Here is a 27,485-nt window from a genome sequence, read left to right on the forward strand (position 1 = left end):
CAATTCTTAATTGAAAAGAATTGAAAAAAATTTCAATTCTTAAAATATTAGCAAACAAAGAAATTTTTTTGAACAAAAAAATTAATTAAAATAACTAAACAACAAAAGAAACATAACATAAAGCACCAAACATTAAATAATTGGTTGCCATGAACATAATAAACATACTGGAACTAGAACTAAGGGTGCAGCAAAGTTTAGTTCTTAACCATGTCTCATGTGCTGAAAGCAATAATGTTGACAAAATTCCAAGAATTTTTTTAGTGTCTTCATATATGGAGACAAAGAAACTGAGCAGGTATCATCATTCTCTGCATCTTCTAATTGAAGATGCTGGAGAAACCTACAGGGCAAAAATAGGTGAAGCAAGGAAGCAAAAAGTAGCACTAATTTCCCAGGACAGGAGACTCAAGACTACTCTCTGAAATGATGGATAATGATTCAAAACCTAAACACATTTTTCCCTGATGAGATTTTTCCATAGCTTCTAATAAGCTGGAACAAACTTGGCAAAAGATATGTAAAATCAAAAGAAAGCAAAACTTGGGTGTGCTCAAAAAGCCTCCTCAGGACACCTGGGTGGCTTAGTCAGTTAAGCGTCCATCTCTTGATTTTGGCTCAGGTCATGATCTCATGGTTTCAGCTCAGGTCATGATCTCATGGTTCATGGGATTGAGCCCCATGTAGGACTCTGCATTAAAGGCACAAAGACTGCTTGGGATTCTTTCTCTGCCCTTCCCCACCCTGTCTCCCAAAATAAATAAACTTTAAAAAAAAAAGCCTCCTAATCTATTTCAAAGAGCTCCCTCCATATCTTTATGGTAAGTGATACAATACTGGGCAAATATCACATTGCAAAAATCAAACTGTAGCTCAGAGAGGGGAAAAATTAGCATTACATACAGTGGACAGAAAGGAAGAAGTCATTATGACATTCTGTTGGTTTAGACCTGTCTAAATATCTGTCTGGGCAAGATGAAAACTAAAAGCATTGCAGTGATGCAAACATATACCACCAATCAATGAATAAAAACACAAGCTAAATAATAAAATATTTACATAAAACTGGAAGATTCTATACAAATAACAATGACTCCTAAGAGAATATACAAAAAGTAAAAAGAAATACTCCATGATTATTTTCTTCTAATGAACAACGTAACAAAAATATAACTGAAACACACACAAGGTTAAAATAAGTGAATAAGATAAAGAGAAAAGCTGAAGACCAAAATAAAACCAAGAATAAAACATTATCATTACAGACAAATAAACTACAAATATCAAGGACAATATGTAACACTAAAAATTTAATTACTGATGGCGAAAGGTCAAAGAAATGAAAAGAACAAGGAACTGACATGAAACACAAAAAGAAATATCTAACATAAATCTCGTTGCTAAAGAAAAAAATAAAATAGAAAACATTTAATTTGAAAAACTGAAGGAAAAATATAAATTTGCAAATAATAACAAAAGACCATATTCTAGGAAGACTGGATGAATGGGTATTCAATATTGAGCCACACTGCTGTTAAGGAAAGGAATTTCATGGGCAAATAAAGAAATCTCAGACAGAAGAGAAGGAAATAATTGATACGGATAATATCAGACTGGCCTCAAACTTCTCTGAAAGAACACTTAAAGCTAGAAGACAAAGAAGGAATGTCTACAAAGTTCTAAAGGAACGCTGGGGTTAACCAAGAATATAAAACTCATCAAGAAGTCATTCAAATATAAAGACACCTGGGAGGCTCAGTTGGTTGAGCACCTGACTCTTGATCTTGGCTCAGGTCATGATCTCACAGTGTGTGGGTTCTAGACCCACATTAGGCTCTTGTACCATGGAGCCTGCTTGGGATTCTGTCTCTCCCTCTCTCTCTCAAAATAAATAAATTAACTTAAAAAATAAAATAAAAAGACAGCAAGCAAATGTTCTTAAACATGAAAAAGTTTTCAGTTTACAGAGAAAGTGAATCCTTGTGGGGAAAAAAAGTGATGAAAACTAGCCAATTAAGAAATGAGTCTGAAGAAAGAGCCTGTAATTAAGAAATTGTGACTAATAAAGGGGAGTATTGAAATCACTTAAATATTTTCAATCACTTAAGTAATATTAGAATTGTGATTAGAAAACATGAATGTTATATATTTGGACAATATGAAAATTAAAGTAGAACTTTAAAAATTGGGAGGTAAAGACAAAAACAATGGAAAAAATATAAGGGGATGAATGCCCTCAGCTTTCATAACAGGTTGTGAATTGAAATGCAATTTAAAAAACAATGACATGAATAAAGCTCATTTTTAAAACAGGAGCCATCTGGGGCGCCTGGGTGGCGCAGTCGGTTAAGCGTCCGACTTCAGCCAGGTCACGATCTCGCGGTCCATGAGTTCGAGCCCCGCGTCAGGCTCTGGGCTGATGGCTCGGAGCCTGGAGCCTGTTTCCGATTCTGTGTCTCCCTCTCTCTCTGCCCCTCCCCCGTTCATGCTCTGTCTCTCTCTGTCCCAAAAATAAATAAAAACTGAAAAAAAAAAAAATTTAAAAAAAAAAAAAAAACAGGAGCCATCAACCATTTAATCTTTTCCTAATTTATTGACCTGTTCTTTAAGAAAGTACTGTGGCTTTTTTGTTGTTGTTATGGAAACATTTCTTTCCCTTTTTCCTCAGTTTTAACTTTGTTAAAGTTTACATGCAATGCTGCAATAAACAGCCTAGTATGTATATCCTTATATACTAGTACTTTTATTTCCAAAAGATATATTGACCCAATAGGATTACTGGGTAAATGAGTATTTGTGTGTGTGTGTGTGTGTGTGTGTGTGTGTGTGTGTGTGTGTAATTATCAAAATACATATGACCATAATGTCTTATAATAACACTTAAAATGTGCATTTCCACTAAAAATATACACAAATACTACTGCCCATCTCCCCTATCTCCTTCAGCAGTACATCACTCTATATACTTATCACTTTTTACTTTCCCAATCTAAGTGTAGAGAAATGAAAAATCATGATTTCTGTAATTTATATTTCCTTAGAAGTTTTTTTAATTAATATTTTATATGTTACTGGTTACTTACATTCTTCAGTGCAATTCCTATTCAAATCCTCTGAGTATATGTCTCTGGGTTACTTTTCTTTCATCATTTCATAAAAATTATTAATAGAGTAAACATATTATCATTCTTCCCATGTTCCATGATGTATTCACATGCTGCTGGCATCTTTCCTCAGTTTAATATAATGTGTAGTAATAGATGTGCACTTTTATACTTTCTTTTGTTTAATTTTTTTAAATTTATTTTTGGGAGAGAGAGAGAGAGAAAGAGCATGAGTGGGGGAGGGGCAGAGAGAAAGGGAGACACAGAATCCAAAGCAGACTGCAGGCTCTCTAAGCTGTCAGCACAGAGACCAACGCAGGGCTCGAACTCACAGTGAGATCATGACCTGAGCTGACGTCAGATGCTTAACCAAGTGAGCAACCCAAGTGCCCCTTACTTTTATACTTTCTAAGTGACAGTCTTGATTACAAAATTCTCTCATATGCCTTAGATCCACTTTTACAGTTTTCCAAATATTTTCCTAAAATATATACTATGTCATCTTTCATCCTTTTTTTCATTATTCCATAGAGGAGATTTTTTTGTATATGCTATCTTTTATAGTATCAATAAGTACTGTTTATCTCAAAAGGCAAGTTCAGGGGCGCCTGGGTGGCGCAGTCGGTTAAGCGTCCGACTTCAGCCAGGTCACGATCTCGCGGTCCGTGAGTTCGAGCCCCGCGTCGGGCTCTGGGCTGATGGCTCAGAGCCTGGAGCCTGTTTCCGATTCTGTGTCTCCCTCTCTCTCTGCCCCTCCCCCATTCATGCTCTGTCTCTCTCTGTCCCAAAAACAAATAAACGTTGAAAAAAAAATTTAAAAAAAAAAAAAAAAAAGGCAAGTTCAAAACTCTTTTTTCATAATTCCTACGGATATGTTAAAGCATTTATTTTCCCATATGAATTGGATATTTGGATATTTTTATTTTTATTTTTTTTTTTTTTTTAAATTTTTTTTTTTTCAACGTTTATTTATTTTTGGGACAGAGAGAGACAGAGCATGAACAGCGGAGGGGCAGAGAGAGGGAGACACAGAATCGGAAACAGGCTCCAGGCTCTGAGCCATCAGCCCAGAGCCTGACGCGGGGCTCGAACTCCCGGACCGCGAGATCGTGACCTGGCTGAAGTCGGACGCCCAACCGACTGCGCCACCCAGGCGCCCCTGGATATTTTTAAAAAGGATATTTAAGTTCCAAATTACTCCGCTGTTTTCCTGATGAATGGTATGCTAATGCATATTTTATTGAAGTTACATATTAGAGAAAAACTGACATTTTTGTGTCACTAAAATTTTCTAATTTTGACTATAAAGGACATTATGGAGACAACTGAGAAGACATGAGTAAGGTCTGTAGATTAGTGTTATAACGAATGCTACGTTTCTGATTTGATATCTATGTAGAATGTGCAGAACTATACAAATTAAACCAGAGAATGGACGCAGGAAATTCTCACTGAAGAAATTAGAAACAGAAGATTACTACAAATTCAACCTACTCTCAAATTCATAAAAACAAAGAAAAAGTGGGAGAAATGCAAATGTAATACAATTTTAAGCATCACAGAATCCAGGAGAATGGTAAACAGGAATTTCTGTATTACTCTTACAATTTTTCTATTAGTATCAATTTATTTCAAAATAAAAGAATGATTCTCTAGCTCTGTCTCTCACACATAAACACACACAGAGCAACATGTACAACCCAGCATAGAATGACTTTCCAGTAGTTGACATTTTGTTTACTATTAAGCTTTTATATTTGTTTCAAACAGTTATATGTGCATTCTTAAAGAAACTGACCCAAAACATTATTATCTTAAAATTTTTTTATGTTTATTTATATTTTTGAGGGAGAGAGAGACAGAGCATGAGTGGGGGAGGGGCAGAAAAAGAGGGAAACACAGAATCAAAGCAGGCTCCAGGCTCCAAGCTGTCAGCACAGAGCATGACATGGGGCTCAAACTCATGAACCTCAAGATCATGACCTGAGCCAAAGTCGGATGCTCAATCAACTGAGCCACCCAGGCACCCCAACATTATTTTTATCTTAACTATAAACAGATCATACTACTGATTTACATTCTTAGTGACTACTGCTTACTAGTCATCAAAGAAATGATACTAATTTTTTTACATATTTATCATATCCAATAATTTTACCAAAGTCCCTGTTGATTCTGATAAAAAAGTGTTCAAGAATCTCTTAGTTTTTTCTGGATCATAGCATTAGCACCAAAACATCAAAAAATGGTAAATAATGATGATAGTAGTTATCATACTTTTTTTCCTGATTTTAATAAAAATGATTTCACCATTTAAAATGATGTTCAGTAAAGTCTTCATCATATTCAGACTTTTATCAAATACATTTTTTTCTCAGAGTTTTCTTAGGGTTGGCTGCTAAAATTTATCATATACTTATTTCTACATTTATTGATGCCTTCATATGATTTTTCTATATTTAATTTATTGATATAATTTATTTCATAGGTAAGTATCTTAATATTAAACACTCTTTGGATTGCGCAAGTAAATTCTAACTGGTCACAGTACATGATTTTTTCATTATGTTGTTAAATTGTTGGTTCAAGTTTTAGTTAAAACTTTGTACCCATATTCTTAAATGAAATTGGTCTCCTAGAATTTATTTTTCCAGTATCTCCTTCATGTTGTGACAGTTGTGTAACATGTCCTGGGAGTGCACTGTTTTTAATGCATCAGAAAAATATAAGCAACATTTGAATTACCTGCTCTTAACACTTTCCAAAAAACCCAGATAGTGCTTTTTAAACTTTTTTCTAACTCTTAGCAAATGTTCTTGCCAAATCTTCTACTTCACCTTAGGTGTACATTTTGGTAATTTATATACCACAACACCATTAATTTCCTCTATGAATTCACATTTGTTACATGTGTTCTGAAGCAACTGCCAAGAAAAGCAGCGGTCTCACGATGAGTCTGTCACTTGTTCCCTCTGTGAAGACTCAAAAGAAAGCTGTATGTTCATTTCCTCATTTACAAAGAGCAGCATGGTCACAAACCTCCAGGGTAAAAGAAACTTCATGCCTCTGAATTTCAGCTTCTCCCTAGAACCTGGAAGATCTTATCTCCACCATAGCAGTTTTCATTTCTGCTTGGTTGTCATTTCTGGTTAACTAGCTCTGCCGTGCCCAGAGAGGGCAAAAGTCCTTCCCTAATTCACTTTATTGGAAAACTACCAGAGCCAAAACCTGCTCACATGGTTAAGATGAGGTCAACCAAACACAGAAGCTGCCGTGAGCAACTTGTGGGAAAAAAAGGAGTTGAGACCAGAGGGCTATGGAGACTTGTAGTATCTTCCCAGAATCCCCCAAGACTCTCGAAAATTAATTTTTAATTTTTTGATGATATATGTTTGCTTAGACCATCTTACCGATGCAGTTTCCCATGATTACCATTAAAAATGGCAATTTGCTCACACCAACCACATGTTTAACCTACCTCAAATTCTGCATGTCTGTGAATATCCTCTGCTCGTTGCCTGCTCAGGATAAATTCAGCTTCATTTGCTACTCTTACTAGATGATCCTTCATTGTTTGACTAAGCAACCTATAAAGAGATTAATATTATCAAATAAGTAAATGTGTACATACATAAGACATATGATGGTTCACTGCTCAAAGCTGATGTATCTTGTTATGTGGAGAAGAATGTTTATACTCCTCTTCTGTCATCATACCCAATGAAGTACCATTACTTCACACTAAAAAAATTAAAGGATATAGCAACAAAAGTTACCCTTCTGGCAAAAGCAGAATAGCTTTTATCCAACTAGCTATCCAAGAAAAACAACTAAAAATACCGTATCAAATTTGTGTTTTAATCTTTTTAAAGGTATTGGAGAATTTACAAGGCAGCCACAAAGTAAGGAGCCAAGATCCTAGAGAAGAAAGCACACAGAAGACATTCAGCATGATTTTTTTCACTGAACCATTTACTTTCCACAGGTGGAACTAGAGAAGCTAAACAGATTTATCAGTCTTACAGAGCTATGGAGACAAAAATTAAATGTTATGACCTGTCAAGGCAGAAGGATCCTAGCAGATTATCCAGGCTTACAGAAGGAACATAAGTATACCATAGGAAACAGAAAATAGACCAGTCTTTAAAAACACTAAAACAGACTCTCAAACAACACTATACTGATTTATACATAAGTGGGAGCCAAAACGCTAAACAAAAATTTCAGAATCTCATAAGGTGAGGAGATAAAGAAATAGAAATACCAATGCATGAGAACTAAATTCCAGGCAAACTGGAAATAGGGCAAACTCTCACAAAGATTGAAAAACTCCAGCCTTGGGGCACCTGTGTAGCTCAGCTGGTTGAGGGCCTGACTTGACCCAGGGCATGATCTCATGGTTTGTGAATTCAAGCCTCATATCAGGCTCACTGCTGTCAGCCTGTCAGCCTAGAGCCCACTTCAGATCCTCTATCCCCCTCCCCCACTCCCTCCCCAGGTTGTGCTCTCCCAAAAAACAAACAAACAAAAAAACCAAAAAACTCCATCTTGAATCAGGTCAGTCTTAAATTAACATCATCAGTACCTAATTTAACTGCTAATCAGAAATCAAAAGGAAATCTCTAGAGGAAGATATTATCACTTAGAGACTTATATTTACCCCTGCAATTTTAAATATAATTTCCAACAATCACCAAGTAACCAACAATAAATGAAGGAAAAACAAATAGAAGTCAACTCAGAAAATCAAGATACTAAAATTTCATATCTAAATACTGAAATAGGGGCACCTGGGTGGCTCAGTCAGCTAAGCGTCCGACTTCAGCTCAGGTAATGATTTCACAGTTTGTGGGTTCGAGCCCCGCACTGGGCTCTGTGCCGTCAGCTCAGACTCTGGAGCCTGCTACAGATTCTGTGTCTCCCTCTCTCTCTCTGCCCCTCCCTGGCCTGTGCTCATGCTTGCTCACTCTCTCTCTAAAAAGTAAATTTAAAAAAACTGTAAAAAAATTAAACACCAAAATAAACGTAGTTATGGTTCAGGACAACAGATTCTAAGAAAAAGAACTCCAGTAGAGACTAGAAACTTAAACCACTGAACAAAACAAACATGAAATTAAAAACAGATTTACCAATTTACTAAATTCAAAGAAGTACTTAACCAAAGAATAGGTCAATGACAACTAAACAGAAGCACGGTAAGAAAAATAATGAAAACTTGACAAAATAAATAACAGACATACAGACCAAGGCAAAAAGGTCTAACATAAGTGTATCTGGAGTAAAGAAAGAAGTCAAATAGTGCAAAACGAGCAATATTTGAAGAGATACTAGGCAACATTTTTTGAAAACTAGGGAGGGGCACATGGGTGGCTTAGTCAGTCAGGCATCCGACTCTTGGTTTCATCTCAGGTTATGATCTCACAGTTTTGTGGGTTAGAGCCCCACATCGGACTCTGTGCTGAGAGTACAGAGCCTGCTTGGGATTCTCTCTCTCCCTCTCTCTCTGCCCCTCCCCCACTTATGCTGTCTCTGTCTCTTTCAAAATAAATAAATAACAAAAAAAAAGAAAGAAAGAAAAAGAAAACTGGGGAAAAAACTATTAAGCCATACACTGAAGTGCTACAACCTCCAAACAGGATCAAAGAGTACTACATCTATTCATATCATAATAAAATTGTCAAAGGAAAAAAATCTTAATAGCAGACAGAGGGAGAGAAAAAGCAGAACAGGTAAGGACACCTACTTGGTTTCAAAAGAGCATGAAGACTGATGGAAGACAAACAAGAACGCAATGACCTCTTTTAGATGCCAAATCAAAATGGCAGCTAAGAATTCCATATCCAGAAACCATCTTTTAATAATAAAAGTGAAAGTATCCAGAATATACCATGTGAAGAGTCTATTTTCTGAACTCCCCTTATCTGCCTAGAAGCACAGACTACCAAAAGAATTCAACTGTCACAAATCCTTCCAATGAAGACTGTGAAGTTGTGCAACCAGCGAAGAATGACTCTTATTATCTAGAAACTTAAAAAGTCAGCACCTGGATAGGAAATTGCCTAAAAGGACGTTGTCACAAATCTATCCTATCTCCTAAGGGTCCATTTATCTTTCCTAAAAGTTATTTGTTTTTCCCTAAGTGCCCTTCTTCCTAAAACCTCAAAATATAACCTCTTTCTTGAGTCACATTTTTCTATGAATTCTCTCCAACATACATGAATTAAAAAAACTCGTCTTTTCTCTTATCAATTTGTCTTTTGTCAGTTTGATTCACAGGCCCTCAAAGAAAGAACCTAAGAGGATAGGGGAAAAAATGTTTCCTCTCATGCAAAAGCAAAATAAGCATATTTAATGGCAAAACAGACAGAAATTGTCACTAGACAAATGGGTCACTCCCACATTAAATGGAGTTTTTCAGACAGAAGGTAAATAATATCAGATGGATGTAACACAAGGCAGTAAAAAACAAAACAGGGGCACTTGGTTGGCTTAGTTGGTTAAACGTCCAACTTCCACTCAGGTCATGTTCTCACAGTTACCTTAGAGTCTGGAGCATGCTTCAGAATCTGTGTCTCCTAGGGGCGCCTGGGTGGCGCAGTCGGTTAAGCGTCCGACTTCAGCCAGGTCACGATCTCGCGGTCCGTGAGTTCGAGCCCCGCGTCAGGCTCTGGGCTGATGGCTCAGAGCCTGGAGCCTGTTTCCGATTCTGTGTCTCCCTCTCTCTCTCTGCCCCTCCCCCGTTCATGCTCTGTCTCTCTCTGTCCCAAAAATAAATAAACGTTGAAAAAAAAAATTAAAAAAAAAAAAAAGAATCTGTGTCTCCTTGTATCTCTCTGCCCCTTCCCCACTAATGCTCTCGTGTGCGTGCTCCCTGTCTCTCTCTCTCTCTCTCTCTCAAAAATAAATAAAAACATTTTTAAAAAATTTTAAAAAAGAAAAAAGAAAAACTCAACATGGGTAAATCTAAAAAGAATACTGAATGTTTACACCAATCAGAATAACTTCTAAAATTCAAAAATACCATTATGTTAAAAAATTTAATAGCACTCAAAACAAGACAAATTAAAAGGAATTAGTGTTGTAATGTTCTTTAATTATCCATGAATTGGTGAAAGAACCAATTTATTTAAGATGTTAACAACTCTAATACCCATGTTTCAATCTAGGTAACCACTAAAGATATCTAAAATAATTAACAACCAACATGCTAATAGGAAAAAAACCGAATTGAAAAAACAAATTTAGCTCAAAAGAAAGGAAAAAAAGGAAAAAAGGAACATGCAAAACATACAACAAATAAAAGGACAGACAATAAGCTTTAACAATAAGCTTTAACCTAAATACATAGGAATATATAGAAAGCAGATTTAATGATACAATTACTGTCAAGTAGATTTTAAGTATGTCATATCATTAAACCGTAACACAATTTCACTAAAAGGTTGCACAAATGTTGAAAGTCATTTTTTCAGAAAAGATAAATAATAAAAAAAAGTGTGAAAGAAGATTATATATCTTTATTAATATAAGAAAAAGATAGGGGCGCCTGGGTAGTTAATCACTTGAGTGTCCGACCTCAGCTAACAACCTTACGGTTCTTGAATATGAGCCACACATAGGGCTTTCTGCTGTCAATGAAGAGCCAGCTCCAGATCCTATGTCCTCCTCTCTCTTAGCCTCTCCCCACCCCCCTCAAAAATAAACATTTAAAAAATATGCATAAAAAAAAGATTGCTTTAAGAAATTTTATTAGAGATAAATAGATACTTCAAATGATAAGATGAATGATCTAGACAGAAAATCATAACTTTGAGATTCTAAATTTGTATGTTCCCAAGAATATGATATACTACTAGCTATAAAAGATATAAAGCTACACCATATTTTAACAATGTGATTACAAACTTGATGAAACGGACAGATTTTTCACATACATCCACTAAATGAAGAATGAATATTCTTATCATTTAAATATGGATCATATACACAAACAGAAAAATGTGGGGTCACAAAGAAATCTATAATGAATTTCAAAGGAAGAAATCATACAGAGTATATTCTCTGACACAATAGAACCAATCTAGAAAAAATAAAATAGAACATGCTGTGCAAAAACTCTAGGATGGCCTCCAACTTTCCCAGCTTTCTGATATCTTCAGCCTTATGTAATCCTCTCAATTAGATTTTGTATAGGAGCTATGGCATGCCTCAAAGCAGTAAAACATGGAAACACTGAAGACATATCATTTCCATTATTATATTAAGTATGATTCAAATTTTCATCTTACTAGCAGACTCTTCTTACTGACTTCTCATCCTGATGGCATAGCTCATGAATTCTGCCATGTTACAGCTGCTCTATGAAGTAGCTCATGTAGCAAGAAACTCAGTGCAGCCCTCAGACAACCATCAGCAAGGAACTGGAAATCAGTCGCAGCAACTCACAAAGAACTGAATCCTGCCAACAACCAGATAAACTTAGAAGAAAACACTTCCGCAAATATCAAATGAGACTGCAGCCCAAAAATACCTTAACCTTTTAAGAGAATCTGAAGCAGAGGGGCCAGACAAGCCATGCCCAGAGTCCTAACCAACACAGACTATGAGATAATAAATGTTTGTTGCTTTAAGGCCAAATTCTGCTAATACTGTTGACCCAGCAATACATGCTAACATTTCTTGCCATCAATATTTGAAAAACAAAGGAATACACTGCTAAATAACCCATGCACCAAAGAAAACATGACAATGGAAATTAGAAAATACTTTGAAATAAAAGATAATGAAAACAACAAATTAAAACATGTGGGATTAAGAACAAATATTGTTAAAATGTCGATACCATCCAAAGGAATCTACATATTCCATGCAATACCTATCAAAATAACACCAGCATTCATTCTTCAAATATCTAGAACAAACAATCCTAAAACTTATATGGAACCAGAAAAGACCCCAAACAGCCAAAGCAATCTTGAAAAACAAAACAAAACAAAACAAAGCAGGAGGCATCACAATCCCAAACTTCAAGCTATACTACAAAGCTGTAATCATCAAGACAGTATGGTACTGGCACAAGAACAGACACTCAGATCAATGGAACAGAATAGATAACCCAGAAATGGACCCACAAATGTATGACCAACTAATCTTTGACAAAGCAGGAAAGAATATCCAATGGAATAAAGACAGTCTCTTCAGCAAGTGGTGCTGGGAAAATTGGACATGCAGAACATTGAACCAGGACCACTTTCTTACACCATACATAAAAATAAACTCAAAATGGATGAAAGACCTCAATGTAAGACAGGAAGCCATCAAAATCCTTGAGAGGAAAGCAGGCAAAACCTCTTTGATCTTGGCCGCAGCAACTTCTTACTCAACATGTCTCCAGAGGCAAGGGAAACAAAAGCAAAAATGAACTATGGGGACATCATCAAAATAAAAGGTTTCTGCACAGCAAAGGAAACAATCAGCAAAACTAAAAGGCAACCGACAGAATGGGAGAAGATATTTGCAAATGACATATCAGATAAAGGGTTAGTATCCAAAATCTATAAAGAACTTATCAAACTCAACACCCAAAAAACAAAGAATCCAGTGAAGAAAAGAGCAAAAGACATGAGTAGACACTTCTCCAAAGAAGACATCCAGAGGGCCAACTGACACATGAAAACATGCTCAACATCACTCATCATCAGGGAAATACAAATCAAAACCACAATGAGATACCACCTCACACCTGTCAGAATGGCTAACATTAACAACTCAGGCAACAACAGATGTTGGCGAGAATGCGGAGAAATAGGATCTTTTGCATTGTTGGTGACAATGCAAGCTGGTGCAGCCACTCTGGAAAACAGGATGGAGGTTCCTCAAAAAACTAAAAATAGAACTACCCTATGACCCAGCAATTGCACTACTAGGCATTTATCCACAGGATACAGGTGTGCTGTTTCGAAGGGACACATGCACCCACCATGTTTATAGCAGCACTATCAACAATAGCCAAAGTATTAAAGAGCCACATGTCCATCGATAGATGAATGGGTAAAGAAGATGTGGTATATATAAACAAAGGAGTATTACTCGGCAATCAAAAAGAATGAAATCTTGCCCTTTGCAACTACTTGGATGGAACTGGAGGGTATCATGCGAAGTGGTATTAGAGAAAGACAAAAATCATATGACTTCACTCATATGAGGACTTTAAGAGACAAAACAGATGAACATAAGGGAAGGGAAACAAAAACAATATAAAAACAGGGAGGGGGACGAAACAGAAGAGACTCATAAATATGGAGAACAGAGGGTTACTGGAGGGGTTGTGGGAGGGGGGATGGTCTAAATGGGTAAGGGACACTAAGAATCTACTACTGAAATCATTATTGCACTATATGCTAACTAATTTGAATGTAAATTTAAATAAACAAACAAACAAACAACATGTGGGATTTTGCTAAATCAATGCTTGGAGAGAAATGTATACACTAAATAAATTTATACACTAGATTGATACACTAAATAAATTCAAAACACGGAAGAAACTCTGAAAATAAATTATCTAAGTACAAAACTGAAAAAATGAGAAACACATCACAGAAAATTCAATGTATTGAAAATAAAATAACAAAGAAGAGAAATTAAAAATATATCAAATAAAAATGCACTTTAGAAAATCAACAAACTTAAAAAGTTGGTTCTTTCAAAAACTCCAAAATATCAACAATTAAAATTAATAACTGAGGTCAGAAAGATTACTCGATTGAAGTGATCTAGATCACTACAAGTGATATACAAAATATACAAAAATAAACTATACTCTATTTAATAGTTACCCAAAAGTCAAAGTAATTTTTAAGTACTATTTTGAAAAGCATTAAAAATCATCAAAAGATGTAAGAACTAACCAAATGTGATATAATTGTGTATACAAACAAAAAGAATGCTAAGAGACGTTAACATTTAAAGAAATTAAAGAAGGACTATGCAATGTTCATGAAAGTTAAAGTCTCAATACTGTAAAGATATGAATTCTCCACAAAGTCATATATAGTTGTATAGTTGTATAGCTATACAAATCCCAGTCAAAATTCTAGCAGGTCTTCTGCAGAATCTGACAAGTTCATCTAACAGTTATACAAAAATGTAAAGAACAAAGAATAGCTGAGACATTCTTGAAGAGGAGGAGGAAAGAGGAGGGAAAATAATAATCATAATAGAAGACTAACACCACCAAATATTAGGACCTATTATATTGATGTATTAAGACAGTGTAGTAGTGGGGCAAACACAGACGAACAGACCAATGAATCAGAAGAGAATATCCAGAAACAGACCCAGATTTAAGACAGAGTTACTTTTGTAATAAGGAGGAAGAAGATGGAATTTTTCAATAATTAGGTCTGAATCAATCAATCACATAAAACTAACCATGACTTCTATCTCAGATCATAACAAACAAATGAATTCCAAAAGGGTCATAGACAAATCCTAAACACTTCTAGAAACTTTCATAAGATCACATAAAATAGTATCTTCATTACTTAAAGATTTCTTGGAAAACCATAAAATACAACATGAAGAAAAATACTGATAAACTGGACTTCTTTAAAATTAAAGATCTGTGCTTATGAAGGCCACTATTAAGAAAATTAAAAGGCAAACTTTAGAAAAGGAGAATACATTTGTAATACTTATAGTCCACAAGGAACTTATATTCTTAAATATACAAAAATACTTACAAATAAGGAAAAGGCAATAATCATAATTCTTAAAAATGAGCAAAGTACACCAATAAGCTCTTCACAAAAGATTTCCAAAAGGCAAGTAAATTCATGAAAAGGTGTTCAAGATTACCAGTCATCAGGGAAATACAAATAAAACCATAAGCTATACTACATCCCACCAGAATCACTATATTTTTTAAAAAATGGTATTTTCAAATGTTGGCAAGGAAATTAAGTAACAGGGATTCTCATCATCATAAAACATATAAAAAAACGTTTATAGCAACTTTATTTATAATAGCCAACAATAGCAACTACTGAGAATGCCAGTAAGAGTAAAAATTTTTTAAATAAAATATTCATATAATAAAATACAGATCAGTATCAAAAAGAACCAACTAATTTTATACATAACAAAATAAATTTCACTAACAATGTCGGGCAAAAGTACAAAAGAATACTATATGAAAAAGTACTCAAGTATACTATATGAATCATCTAGGGTAAGAAAAGTTTTTAAAACTCATCTATGTTATGAGGGGCACCTGGGTGGCTCAGTTGGTTAAGCATCTGACTTTTGATTTAGGTTCAGGTCATTATCTCACAGTTCAGGAGTTTGAGCCCAAGTCAGGCTCCACACTGACACCGGGGTGCCTGTTTAGGATTCTCCCTCTCTCCTTTCACTGCCCCTCCCCTGCTCATGTTTTCTCTCTCCCTCTCAGAGTAAATAAATAAAACTCAAAAAAACAAAACAAACAAAGAAAAAAAACACCTCATCTATGCTATTAGAAAGCAAGAGTTTAAGAGATGGTTAACTTCGGTGCTACTTAAGACCTCTACATGTAATGACTCATACGGAACTTTAGTAATGATAACACAGTTCTAAACCTCCCAGCAAAATACTTTGGATATATAAACAATTGACCCATTCTGATGAATGCTACCACAACACCACTTTACCTACCATGAATGCTAACAGAATGATTCATATAAGTGAGATGCTTCTGGGAACATGTTTGTTATGTATACGTCTTCTAAACTTCTTTCTTTAAAAGGAACTGGAGGGGCACCTGGGTGGCTCAGTTAAGCATCTAACTCTTGTTTTCAGTCCAGGTCATGGTCTCAAGGGTCTCAAGCCCTGCGTGAGGCTCTGTGCTGCTAACTTGAGATTCTCTCTCTCCTCCCACTCTCTCTCTCTGCCCTTCCCCCACTCTCACCCACACATGCCCTCTCTTTCTCTCTGTCAAATTAAATAAACTTTTTTTAAAAAGGAACTGGAAAGAAAGGTTGGGTAGGTAGCTAGGATTACTTTTTCAGTATAATAGCAGAAGCGAATAAACTGCACCTAGACAATACCTGCCTACAAAAGTTAGACCCAACAACAGTCATCAATGATGGCATATCTATAAGCAGGTACCAGGGTACATGTCTTTATAGCAATATTTTAGTCAAAATGTCAATAAAATATGCATAGACTTTGATACAAAGCAGTGATTACACTCCTAGTAAATTGCCATATCAACATTTTCCCACAAGTGTAGAAAAACTTGTATGTAAAAGGAATTTCACTAAAAAATTGCTTACAAAAGTGAAAACCTAAAAGAACCAAAATATGCAAACCTATAAGAATAGATTCTTCTGAATTGACAACAAAATGTTTCCCATAACATATTGTTAAGTGAGAAAATAAAATTAAAATAATATTATGTACAATGTGAGTTTGGGGGAAATATGAAGGAAAATACACCAAACTGCCATTTATCTAGAATGAAGTCATCAAAACAGGGCCACGAACTAAATCTGCCTGCCAACAGTTTTTGTTAATAAAGTTTTATTGGAACAGGCCATGCCCACTTATTATCTATAGCTGTTCTCACATCATAACTCTACAGTAAGTTGAGTAGTAGTGGCAGACCATATGCTCTGCAATGCCTAAAATATTTACTACATGGCCCTTTAAAAAAGTATGCCACCCCATGCTTTAGAAAGGAGAATGTATGTTTTCCCCCTTGTATTTCTCTGTTCTTTGAAGTTTTACAATAAGGAGTAATTAAAAGAAAGAAAAACAGATCTTTAAAGAAAACAGAAAGTTTTCTGCTCTTCTACCACTTTGCACATTCTCTCTTAAGTTCATACACACTATTTATAATTTGATTCCAAATCTGTCACACCCTCTCCATTACCTCCAAACTGTAGATGTTAATGCAATTTCTTATGATTTTTGAGTGAGATTATTAGGGTATTTTTCAAATACTATTAAACAGTACACATTCAGGCATTACCGATAAAAACAATCCCTAGTACAAGTTTAAAATCTGCTAATGAATAACTTGCTTTGACTCTGCAGATAGAGAAAGCAAGGGCTTTCACGAGTATAAACGTGAAGTACTGGTTTGTGCTTCTTAGTTTCTCTTTAGAGACCAAAAACCACATCGTGAATTAACATCAATATATTGCCTCATAGCACTCAAACACTAATTGATTAGTCAAAGGTACATCAACCTCCTAGTCCCCAACCAAGCAACCTCAAAGTTATTCTCATCTCCTCCTTCTTCCCTATCACCTTCGCCCCTAATCAATCAGCAAATACTGTCAGTATTTCCTATGTAATATTTCCAGGTTTAAATAATGTATTTCCTATGTAATACTTCCAGGTTTAATTAATGTATTTCACTACATAATATTTCCAGGTTTAATTATTTCACAGCCAATGTCCTAAAAATCAAGCTTTAATCATTTCACATCTAGACTATAACAGAATATGAATTTGGAGTACTTGCTCTGATCTTTTAACATACTTGTATATAATCCCCCTCTATCTTTTGAATCACTGTCAAATATCTACGCAACATCTACTGTATGATAAAGGCGAGGCTAAACACTGGAGACAAGCTTTCCCTGTATTTTAGATGGGGAGAAAGACAATACCCTGTGCTACTATGTGATCTTGTGAATGTTTTCACAGACAAGCTGGCACCCAGTCATTGCTCAAGACCCTCTCCCAGAGAATCAGCGCAGGTCCAAGATATGAGGAACTCTGAAGGTTGGGGTTTTGAAACACAGCCCCATCTGAGATAAAACTCTGGAGGAAGGAGCCACCTGGCAAGCAGACACCTTGGACACAGACAGGGTAAAGGCAGGAAGCAGACAGAAGCCTGAGACAAAGGAGAGGTGTTTGATCACATGTCTGTGAGGGCAAGAAATTCATGTGCCAAAGACTAGAGAGCTAGTTGAAGCCATTTCACCTTTACAAACGCGCACATGCACACACAGAAATCGACCCCAGTGAGCTAATAAGCAGGGCCACCAAGCAGAGAATATAGCTGTTAAACCAAACCCTGCCCACCTGCACCGTTTAGGCACAGCCCTCAAAGACCAGCACAAATCCTTTCCACCTGCTTAGTGTACAGACTACAGTGTGTTACAAAGTTTGCTCTATGGTAAACTGGATGAAACTTCATTTGGATCTCATTCCGTTTGCTTGTTCATTTGTTCATTTTCTTTGTCTCTGTTTTTACTTATATTATCTTTTTCTTTTCCTTTTCTTAGGTACAGAAAGAGTTAATTTCTTTTATATTATTTTATACTATTTTATTTTCTTTATTTTATTTTATTTTTTTTCATTATTTAAAAAATTTTGGGGGGAGCTCCTGGGTGGCTGAGTTTGTTATATGTCCAACTTCAGCTCAGGTCATGATCTCGCTGTTCATGAGTTTGAGCCCCGCATTGAGAATGCTGCTCTCAGCATGGAACCCACATCAAATCTTCTGTCCCCCTCTCTGTCCCTCCCCTGCTCATGCTCTCTTTCTCAAATATAAATTAAAAAAATTTTTTTAATTAAAAATTTTTAAACTTGTTTTTCCCCTTTCTCTTTTTTCTCTTTTCTGTGAAGCTTCTCTCAACAAGCAGCCTGAAACACACCTAGGATCTAGCTTCCTTTATTTGATTTGGTTTTGTTTTTAATTTTTAAAATTTTTATTTTATTAATTTTTTTCTTCCTCCAAAATGACAGGACAGAGTAATTCACCCAAAAAGAAAGAACAGGAAGAAATAATGGCATGGATTTAATCAACACAGATAAAATTAAGATGTCTGAATTAAAATTCAAACCCACAATTATAAAAATACTAGCTAGGGTTGAAAAAACCATGGAAGATAGCAGAGGATCCCTTTCTGCAGAGATAAAAGAAATAAAATCTAGTCAGGCCAAAATTTAAAATGCTATACTGAGATGCAATCTTGAATGGATGCCATGAGCAAGGATGGACAAAGGAGAACAGTGAATCAGTGAGGTAGAAGACAAAATTATGGAAAATAATGAAGCAGGAAAAAAAAAGATGAAAACAAAGGCAAAAGATCACAATACAAGACTTAGAGAACTCAGTGACTTATTAAAGAGAAATAACATTTGTATCACAGAAGTCCCAGAAGATGAAGAGTGAGAAAAAAGGGCTTAAGATTTATGTGAGCAAATTATAGCTAAAAACTTTTCTAATCTGGGGAAGGACACAGACATCAAATTCCAAGAAGAACACAGAATTCCCATTAGATTCAACAAAAACCAACCATCACCAAGACATACCATAGTCTAATCACACAATACACAGACAAGGAAAAAATTGTGAAAGCACCAAGCATACAAGGAAAGACAGATTTCCTTTCCTTTCCTTTAGCATACAAGGAAAGACAGATTAGGTATGCAGCAGATCTTTCCACAGAAACTTGGCAGGCCAGAAAGGAGTGGTAGGATATATTCAACATGCTGAATTGCAAAACCATGCACAGCCAAAAATTCTTTATCCAGCAAGGCTGTCATTCAAAATAGAAGGAGAGATAAAGAGTGTCCCAGACTAGCAAAAACCAAAGGAGTTTGTGACCACTAACCTAGCTTTACGAGAAACTTTAAGGGGGACTCTTTGAATGGAGAAAACATAAATAAAACAAAACAGACCAAAAGCGACAAACACTAGAGAGGACCAGAGAACATCACCAGAAACACCAAATCTGCAGGCAACACAATGACACTAAATTTGTATCTTTCAGTAGTCACTCAAATTTGTAAATGGACTAAAGGTTCCAATAAAAAGACATAAGGGTATCAGAATGGATTAAAAAAAACCTATCTATATCTTGTCTACGAGACTCATTTTAGACCTAAAGACACCTGCAGATTCAAAGCAGGGGATGGAGAACCATCTACAATGCTAATGAACGTCAAAAGAAAGCCAGAGTAGCTATACTTATATCAGACAAACTAGATTTTAAAACAAAGACTGTAACAAGAGATGAAGAAGGGCATTATACCGTTATTAAGGGGTCTATCCACCAAGAAGACCTAACAATTTTAAATATTTATACCTCCAATTTTGAAGTACCTGAATATATAAATCAGTTAATCACAAACATAAAGGAACTCAAAGATAATAATACAATAATTACAGGAGACCTTAATACCCCACATACAACCATGGACAGATCATCTAAGCAGAAAATCAATAAGGAAACAATGGCTTTGAATGACAAACTAGACTGGATGGACTTAACAGATATATTCAGAAAATTTCATCCTAAAGCAGCAGAATACACATTCTTCTAAGTGCACATGGAATATTCTCCAGAATGCATCACATCCTGGGTCAAAAAATCAGCCCTAAACAAGTACAAAAAGATTGAGACTATATGCCATGCATATTTTCAGAACACAACACTATGGAACTTGAAATCAACCATAAGAAACAATTTGAAACACCACAAATACTTAGAGATTAAAGAACATCCTACTAAAGAATGAATTCGTTAACCAAGAAATTAAGACATAAAAAAGGACATGGAAGCCAATGAAAATGAAGACATAACAGTCTAAAACATCTGGAATGCAGCAAAGGCAGTCATAAGAGGGAAGTATATAGCAATCCAGGCTTTCCTAAAGAAGGAAGAAATGTTTCAAATAAACAACCTAACCTGATACCTAAAAAAAACTGGAAAAAAAAGAGCAAATAAAGCCCAAAACCAGCAGAAAAGAAAAAATAGCAGAAATCAATGATACTGAAATTACAAAAAAAAAAAAAAATGTGACTCAGTTAGTTAAATGTCTGACTTCAGCTCAGGTCATGATCTCACGAGTCATGGGTTCGAGCCCCAGGTCAGGCTCTGGGCTAACAGCTCAGAGCCTGGAGCCTGCTTCGGATTTTGTGTCTCCCTCTCTGTCTGCCTGTCCCTCACTTGCATTCTGTCTCAGTCTCGGTCTCTCTCTCTCTGTCTCTCTCTGTCTCTCTGTTTCTCTCTCAAAAATAAACAAATATTAAAAAAAAAAGGAAAAAAAAAAAAAACCAGATCAATGAAACTAGGAACTGGTTCTTTGAAACAAATAACAAAAGTGACAAATCCTTAGCCAGATTAATCAAAAAGAAAAAGGAAAGGACCTAAATAAATAAAATCATGAATGAAGGAGGAAAGATCACAACCAATACCACAGAAATACAAACAATAATAAGAGAACACTGGGGTGCCTGGGTGGCTCAGTTGGTTAAGTGGCCGACTTAACCAAAATAAATAACAAATAAAACATTTAAAATTAAATAACAAATAAAACATTTAAAATTAAAAAAATTAAAAAAAATAAGAGAACATGATGAGTAATTATATACTAACAAATCAGGAAATATGAAAGAAATGGATAAATTCTGAGAAACATATAAACTACCAAAACTGAAATAGGAAGAAACAGAAAATTTGAAGAGATGCAAAACGAGTAATCAAAAATCTCCCAACAAATAAGAATCCAGGGCCAAATGGCTTCTCAGCGGAATTCTACCAAATATCTAAAGAAGAGTTAATACTATTCTTTTGAAGCTGTTCCAAAAAAATAGAAATGGAAGGAAAACTTCCAAATTCATTCTATGAGGCCAGCATTACCTTGATTCCAAAAACAGACAAAGACCCCACTAAAAAGGAGAAAGGGCACCTGGGTAGCTCAGTCAGAGAAGCATCCAACTTCACCTCAAGTCATGGTGTCACAGTTTGTGGGTTGGAGCCTCACGTTGGGCTCTGTGCTGACAGCTCAGAGCCTGGAGCCTGCTTGGATTCTGTGTCCCCCTCTTTCTCTGCCCCTCCCTGCTCAAGCTCTGTCTCTCCTTCAAAAATAAGTAAACATTAAAAAAATTTTTTTAAGTATCAATTGTCTTTGTACACACAATTTTTTACAATCACACTAAAAAAAATTTTTTTAAAGGAGAATTACAGACGAATATGCCTGATGAACATGGATGCAAAACTTCTCAACAAGATACTAGCAAATCAAATCCAATACATTAAAAGAATCATTCACCACATTCAAGTGGGATTTATTCCTCGGCTGCAGATGTGGTTCAATATCTGCAAATCAATCAGCATGATACATCACACTATTAAAAGAAAGGATAAGAACCACATGATCCTCTCATTGGATGCAGAAAAAGCACTTGACAAAATACAGTACCCGTTCTTGATACAAACTCTCAAGAAAGTGGGAATAAAAAGAACATACCTCAACATCATAAAGGCCATATATGAAAGACGCACAGCTAATATCATCCTAAATGGGGAAAAGCTTTCCCACTAAGGTCAGGAACATGACAGGAAATGTCCACTCTCAACACTGTTGTTGAAAACAGTACTGTAGGGGCGCCTGGGTGGCGCAGTCGGTTAAGCGTCCGACTTCAGCCAGGTCACGATCTCGCGGTCCAGGAGTTCGAGCCCCGCATCAGGCTCTGGGCTGATGGCTCAGAGCCTGGAGCCTGTTTCCGATTCTGTGTCTCCCTCTCTCTCTGCCCCTCCCCCGTTCATGCTCTGTCTCTCTCTGTCCCAAAAATAAATAAACGTTGAAAAAAAAATTAAAAAAAAAAAAAAAAAGAAAACAGTACTGTAAGCCCTAGCCTCAGCAGTCAAACAAAAAAAAGAAATAAAAGTCATACAAATTGGCAAGGAAGAAGTCAAATGTTCGCTCTTCCCAGAAGACATGATACTCTCTTTGGAAAACCCAAAAGACTCTACCACAAAACTGCTAGAACTGATACATTAATTCAGCAATGATGCAGGATATAAAATGAACATACAGAAATCAGTTGCATTTCTATCCACCAATAAAGAAGAAGAGAAATCAAGAATCAACCCCATTTACAGTTGTACCAAAAGTCATAAAATAACTAAGAATGAACCTAACTAAAGAGATATAAGATCTCTACACTGAAAACTATAAAAAGCTCATGAAAGAAATTGAAGACACAAAGAAATGAAAAACATTCCACATTAACGGAATGGAAGAACAAATATTGTTAAAATGTCTACACCACCCAAAGCAATGTACACATTCAATGCAATCCCTATCAAATTAACACCAGCATTCTTCAAAGAGTCAGGACAAACAATGCTAAAATTTGTATGGAACCATAAAAAGACCCCAAATAGCCAAAGTAATGTTGGAAAAAAAAAAAAGAAAGCTGGAGGCATCACAATTCCAGACTTCAAGCTGTATTACAAAGCTGTAATCATCAAGACAGTATGGTGCTGGGGTGCCTGGGTGGCTTGATTGCTTGAGCATCTGACTCTTGATTTTTGGCTCAGGTCATGTTCTCACAGTTTGTGCCATCAAGACTCAGGTCAGGCTCTGCACTGACAGCATGGAGACTGCTTGAGAATCTCTCTCTCCCTCTTCCTCTGCCCCTCCCATGCTGTCTCTCAAAATAAATAAATAAACTTAAAAAAAAAAAAAAAACCTATGGTACTTCCACAAAAAAAGACCAGAAATGGACCCACAAATGTATGCCAACTAATCTTTGACAACGCAGGAAAGAATATCCAATGGAAAAAGACAGTCTGTTCAGCAAATGGTGTTGGGAAAAGTGGAAAGTGACGTGCAAAAGAACAAACCTGGACCACTCACTATCTTACACCATACACAAAAATAAACTGAAAATGGATGAAAGATATAAATGTGAGACAAGAAACCATCCAAATCCTAAATGAGACCAGGCAACAACCTCTTTGACCTAGGCCACAGCAACTTCTTACTACACATGACTCTGGAGGCAAAGCAAAAATGAACTATTGAGACTTCATCACTAAGTTAAAAACCTTATGCACAGTGAAGGAAACAACTAAAACTAAAACAAGACTAAAAGACAATTGACAGAATAGGAGAAGATACTTGCAAATGACATCTGATAAATGGTTAGTATCCAAAACCTATAAAGCACTTACCAAACTCAACACCCAAAAAACAAATAATCCAGTGAAGAAATGGGCAAAAGACATGAACAGACACTTTTCCAAAGAAGACAACCAGATGGCTAACAGGCACATGAAAGAGAAAATCATAGATCATCAGGGAAACAGAAATCAAAACCACCATACTACCTCACATCTATCAGAATGACTAAAATTAACAGCTCAGGAAACAACAGGTGTTGGCAAGGATGTGGAGAATGGGGACCGCTTTTGCACTGTTAGAGGAAATGCAAATTTGTGCAGTCAATCTGGAAAACAGTATGGAGGCTCCTCAAAAACGTAAAAATAGAGCTACCCTATGACCCAGAAATTGTGCTACTAGGTATTTATCCAAAGGATATAAAAATGATGACTCAAAGGGGCACACCTTTAATACATCCCAATATTTACAGCAGCCCTATCAACAATAGCCAAATTATGGAAAGAGCCCAAATGTCCATCAACTGATGAATGGAAAGAAGATGTGATAAATATACACAATGAAATATTACTTAGCGATCAAAAGGAAAGAAATCTTACCATCTGCCAGAATGTGGATGGAACAAGAAAGTATTATGCTAAGCAAAATAAATCACTCAGAGAAAGACAAATGCCATATGATTTCACTCATATGTGGAATTTAAGAAATAAAACAGGTGAACATAGATGAAGGGAAGCAAAAATATGATAAAAACAGAAAGGGAGACAAACCATAAGAGACTCTTAAATACAGAGAACAAACAGAGTTGCTGGAGGGGTGTTGGCTGGGGAGATGGGGTAAAGGGGCAATGTGTATTAAGGAGGGCACTTGTTGGGATGGGCACTGAATGTCATATGTAAGTGATCAATCACGAAATTCTACTCCTGAAACCATTATTACACTATATGTTAACTAACTTAGATTTAAGTAAAACTTTAAAAAAATTAAAATAAACTGCAAAGTTTATAATTGTTATGCAGCAATAGATAAAATAATTACTACATAAGAATGCATGTGCTATCATAGCTGAGTAGAAGCAAAGATGACTGTGACCTCTTCAAAAATAAAAACAAAAAATAAAAACAACAACAAAAACAAAAACAATAGAGAGCCAGAGCATAAAGATGAGCTTTAAATAAAAGGCAAAAGCAACAAGGAGAGAAAAGGACATTCCAGACACCAGCATAAACCAGGTATACACCAGTATAAACAAAGTTATAGAGATTTTTTAAAATGTGTTCTATTTTGAAGAGAACCAAAACATTCTTTCATGTTTATTTTTGTGACACTTATCACAAATTATCTGCAATAATTCCAAATGCTGTTTCTTTCTGTAACATTTTCCAGGGCCCTTCAGGCACTCAACATCATAGTTGCAATTATTATAATAGCCACCAATCAAACTTCTTTCCATTAGTCTTATTATTCTAGCCAATGCTTCATCAAAATTATTTTTCCAAAATGAAAACCTGATCATCACTGTATACTTTTTAAAGTTCAACCTACCTTTCCATGAGTCAACAAAAGAGAGCTAACACCCTTGCATGGCTTAGAAACTAGGCTCATTTTTGCTATTCCTTTACACTGTAAGACTTCTTTCTCAAACATTACACACTGTATTTTACACCTCTTTGCATCTGTTCCTAGTATTCTCTCAGCCAGGAATGACCTCATTTTTTATTCCATCTTGCCTATCTTACTAATCCTTCAAAGCAAAACTCAAAAGTCAACTACATAAAACCTTTCCTGATCCTACATCTGTTTTCCCTCCACAGAACTAATCCTCTACCAAGGTGTGTGTGCCTCTTTTGTGGTACTTATTCCATCATATCATTCTGTATGAAACCACCTCAATTATTTTCCATTCCATATTGCACCAACCCTGTATAATTTATTCTTATATTCCTAGAGCACAGACAGTGTCCAATAGTGCTTGTATGGAAAAAAAACTCTTTGAATACTCATGCCAGGCAATTCTAGGCTATTAAATGTGAGGAATACAAAGATGCATAAAAGTGTCCATGGGGAGTTTACCATCTAACATAGGAAACAGGACTACGTGCAAATAGTAAAAAGTAAATGTGATAAGTGCCTTAAGGTTCTTAAAACCCTACTCTCTTGGTTCCCTGTATTTTCAACTCATATAACCATATATAACTGCCCAATGAAAATCTTCATGTGAATGCCCACTGGAAATTTCAAATTTAACATTTCCAAAACAGAACTCTTGATTTTACCTACCTACTGTCAATCAAACCTCTTTCCCTATCTCTACCTCACCTTTTTCCACTTCAATAAATAGCACCTAAGTCCACTTAAACCTAGGATTAAATAATCAATGTTAGTTAGCAAGGATATGGAGAAATTCAAACTCCTGTGCACTGTTAGTGGGAATGTGAAATTGTGTACCCACTAAAGAAAGCAGCAGGGCAATTCCTCAAAAAAATTAAAATATGATCAACATGGATCATATGATCCCGCAATTCTACTTCTGGGTTCTTAGTCAAAAGAACTGAAAGCAGAGACTAGCAGCATCACTCACAATAACCAAAAGGTAAAAGCAACCCAGTGTTCACCAATGGATGAAAGAATAAAATAAAATGTGATATATACATACGGTGAAATAAAAGGAAATTCTGACACGTGCTACAGCATGGATTAATCTTAAAGACACTGTGATAAGTGTTAAAAAAAAAAAAAGCCAGACATCAAAAGACAAATACTATGATTCCACTAGAGAGTACCTACAGTAGTCAAATTCATAGAGACTGAAAGTACAGTGGTGGTTGCCAGGGGCCAGTGGGGAGAGAGGAATGGGAAGTTACTTAATAGGTGCAAAGTTTCAGTTCTCCGAGATAAAGTGAGTTCTGGGAGATGCATGGTAATAACAGTTGCAGAACAATGTGAACATACTTAATGCCCTAAGATGCTTAAGGTGGTAAAATTTACGTCATGTATATTTTACCACAGTTAAAAATAAATTAAAATTAGGGTGCCTGGGTGGCTCAGTCAGTTAAGCATCTGGCTCAGGTCATAAGCTCCCAGTTAGTCTCGAGATTGAGCCCCACAGCAGGCTCCATACTGGGTGTGGTGCCTGCTTATGATTCTCTCACCCTCCCTCTCCCTCTGCCCGTCCCTGCTTGTGATCTCTCTTTCCCTCTCTCAAAAAATAAAAAAAATTAAAAAATTAAAATTAAAAAACACTTAAGTTAAATGTCACCATCAAAAAATAAAACCAAACACCAAAAGTCATATCGTGCCATTCCTCCACTTAAAACCCTGCAACGTATTCTCACTGCACAAGATTAAATCCAAGTATCTTATCCCAGCTTACAGGGCCCTGTGTGACATGAAATCTCAGTTCTTCCAACATTCCTAAACCTCTCTCCCTTACTTATTCTGCTCCAGCCACTCTGGCCTTTTGTTTCA

At 35.9% G+C, this 27,485-nt stretch overlaps 1 protein-coding gene across 5 annotated transcripts in view; it reads right to left on the reverse strand.

Moving 5' to 3' along the window:
- Positions 1-27,485, reverse strand: part of LRBA (LPS responsive beige-like anchor protein) — a 577,381-nt gene that overhangs the window by 456,330 nt on the left and 93,566 nt on the right. For all 5 annotated transcript variants that reach the window (XM_086704123.1, XM_086704122.1, XM_086704121.1 and 2 more), the window contains exon 10: positions 6,583-6,691. In XM_086704123.1, coding sequence (XP_086560249.1) covers positions 6,583-6,691 — 109 coding nt within the window. The remainder of the gene's footprint in view (positions 1-6,582; positions 6,692-27,485) is intronic.

Source organism: Puma concolor, chromosome B1, assembly GCF_028749965.1.
Source record: "Puma concolor isolate L17-30 chromosome B1, mPumCon1.1.hap2, whole genome shotgun sequence".
In the NCBI taxonomy this organism is placed as follows: Eukaryota; Metazoa; Chordata; class Mammalia; order Carnivora; family Felidae; genus Puma; species Puma concolor.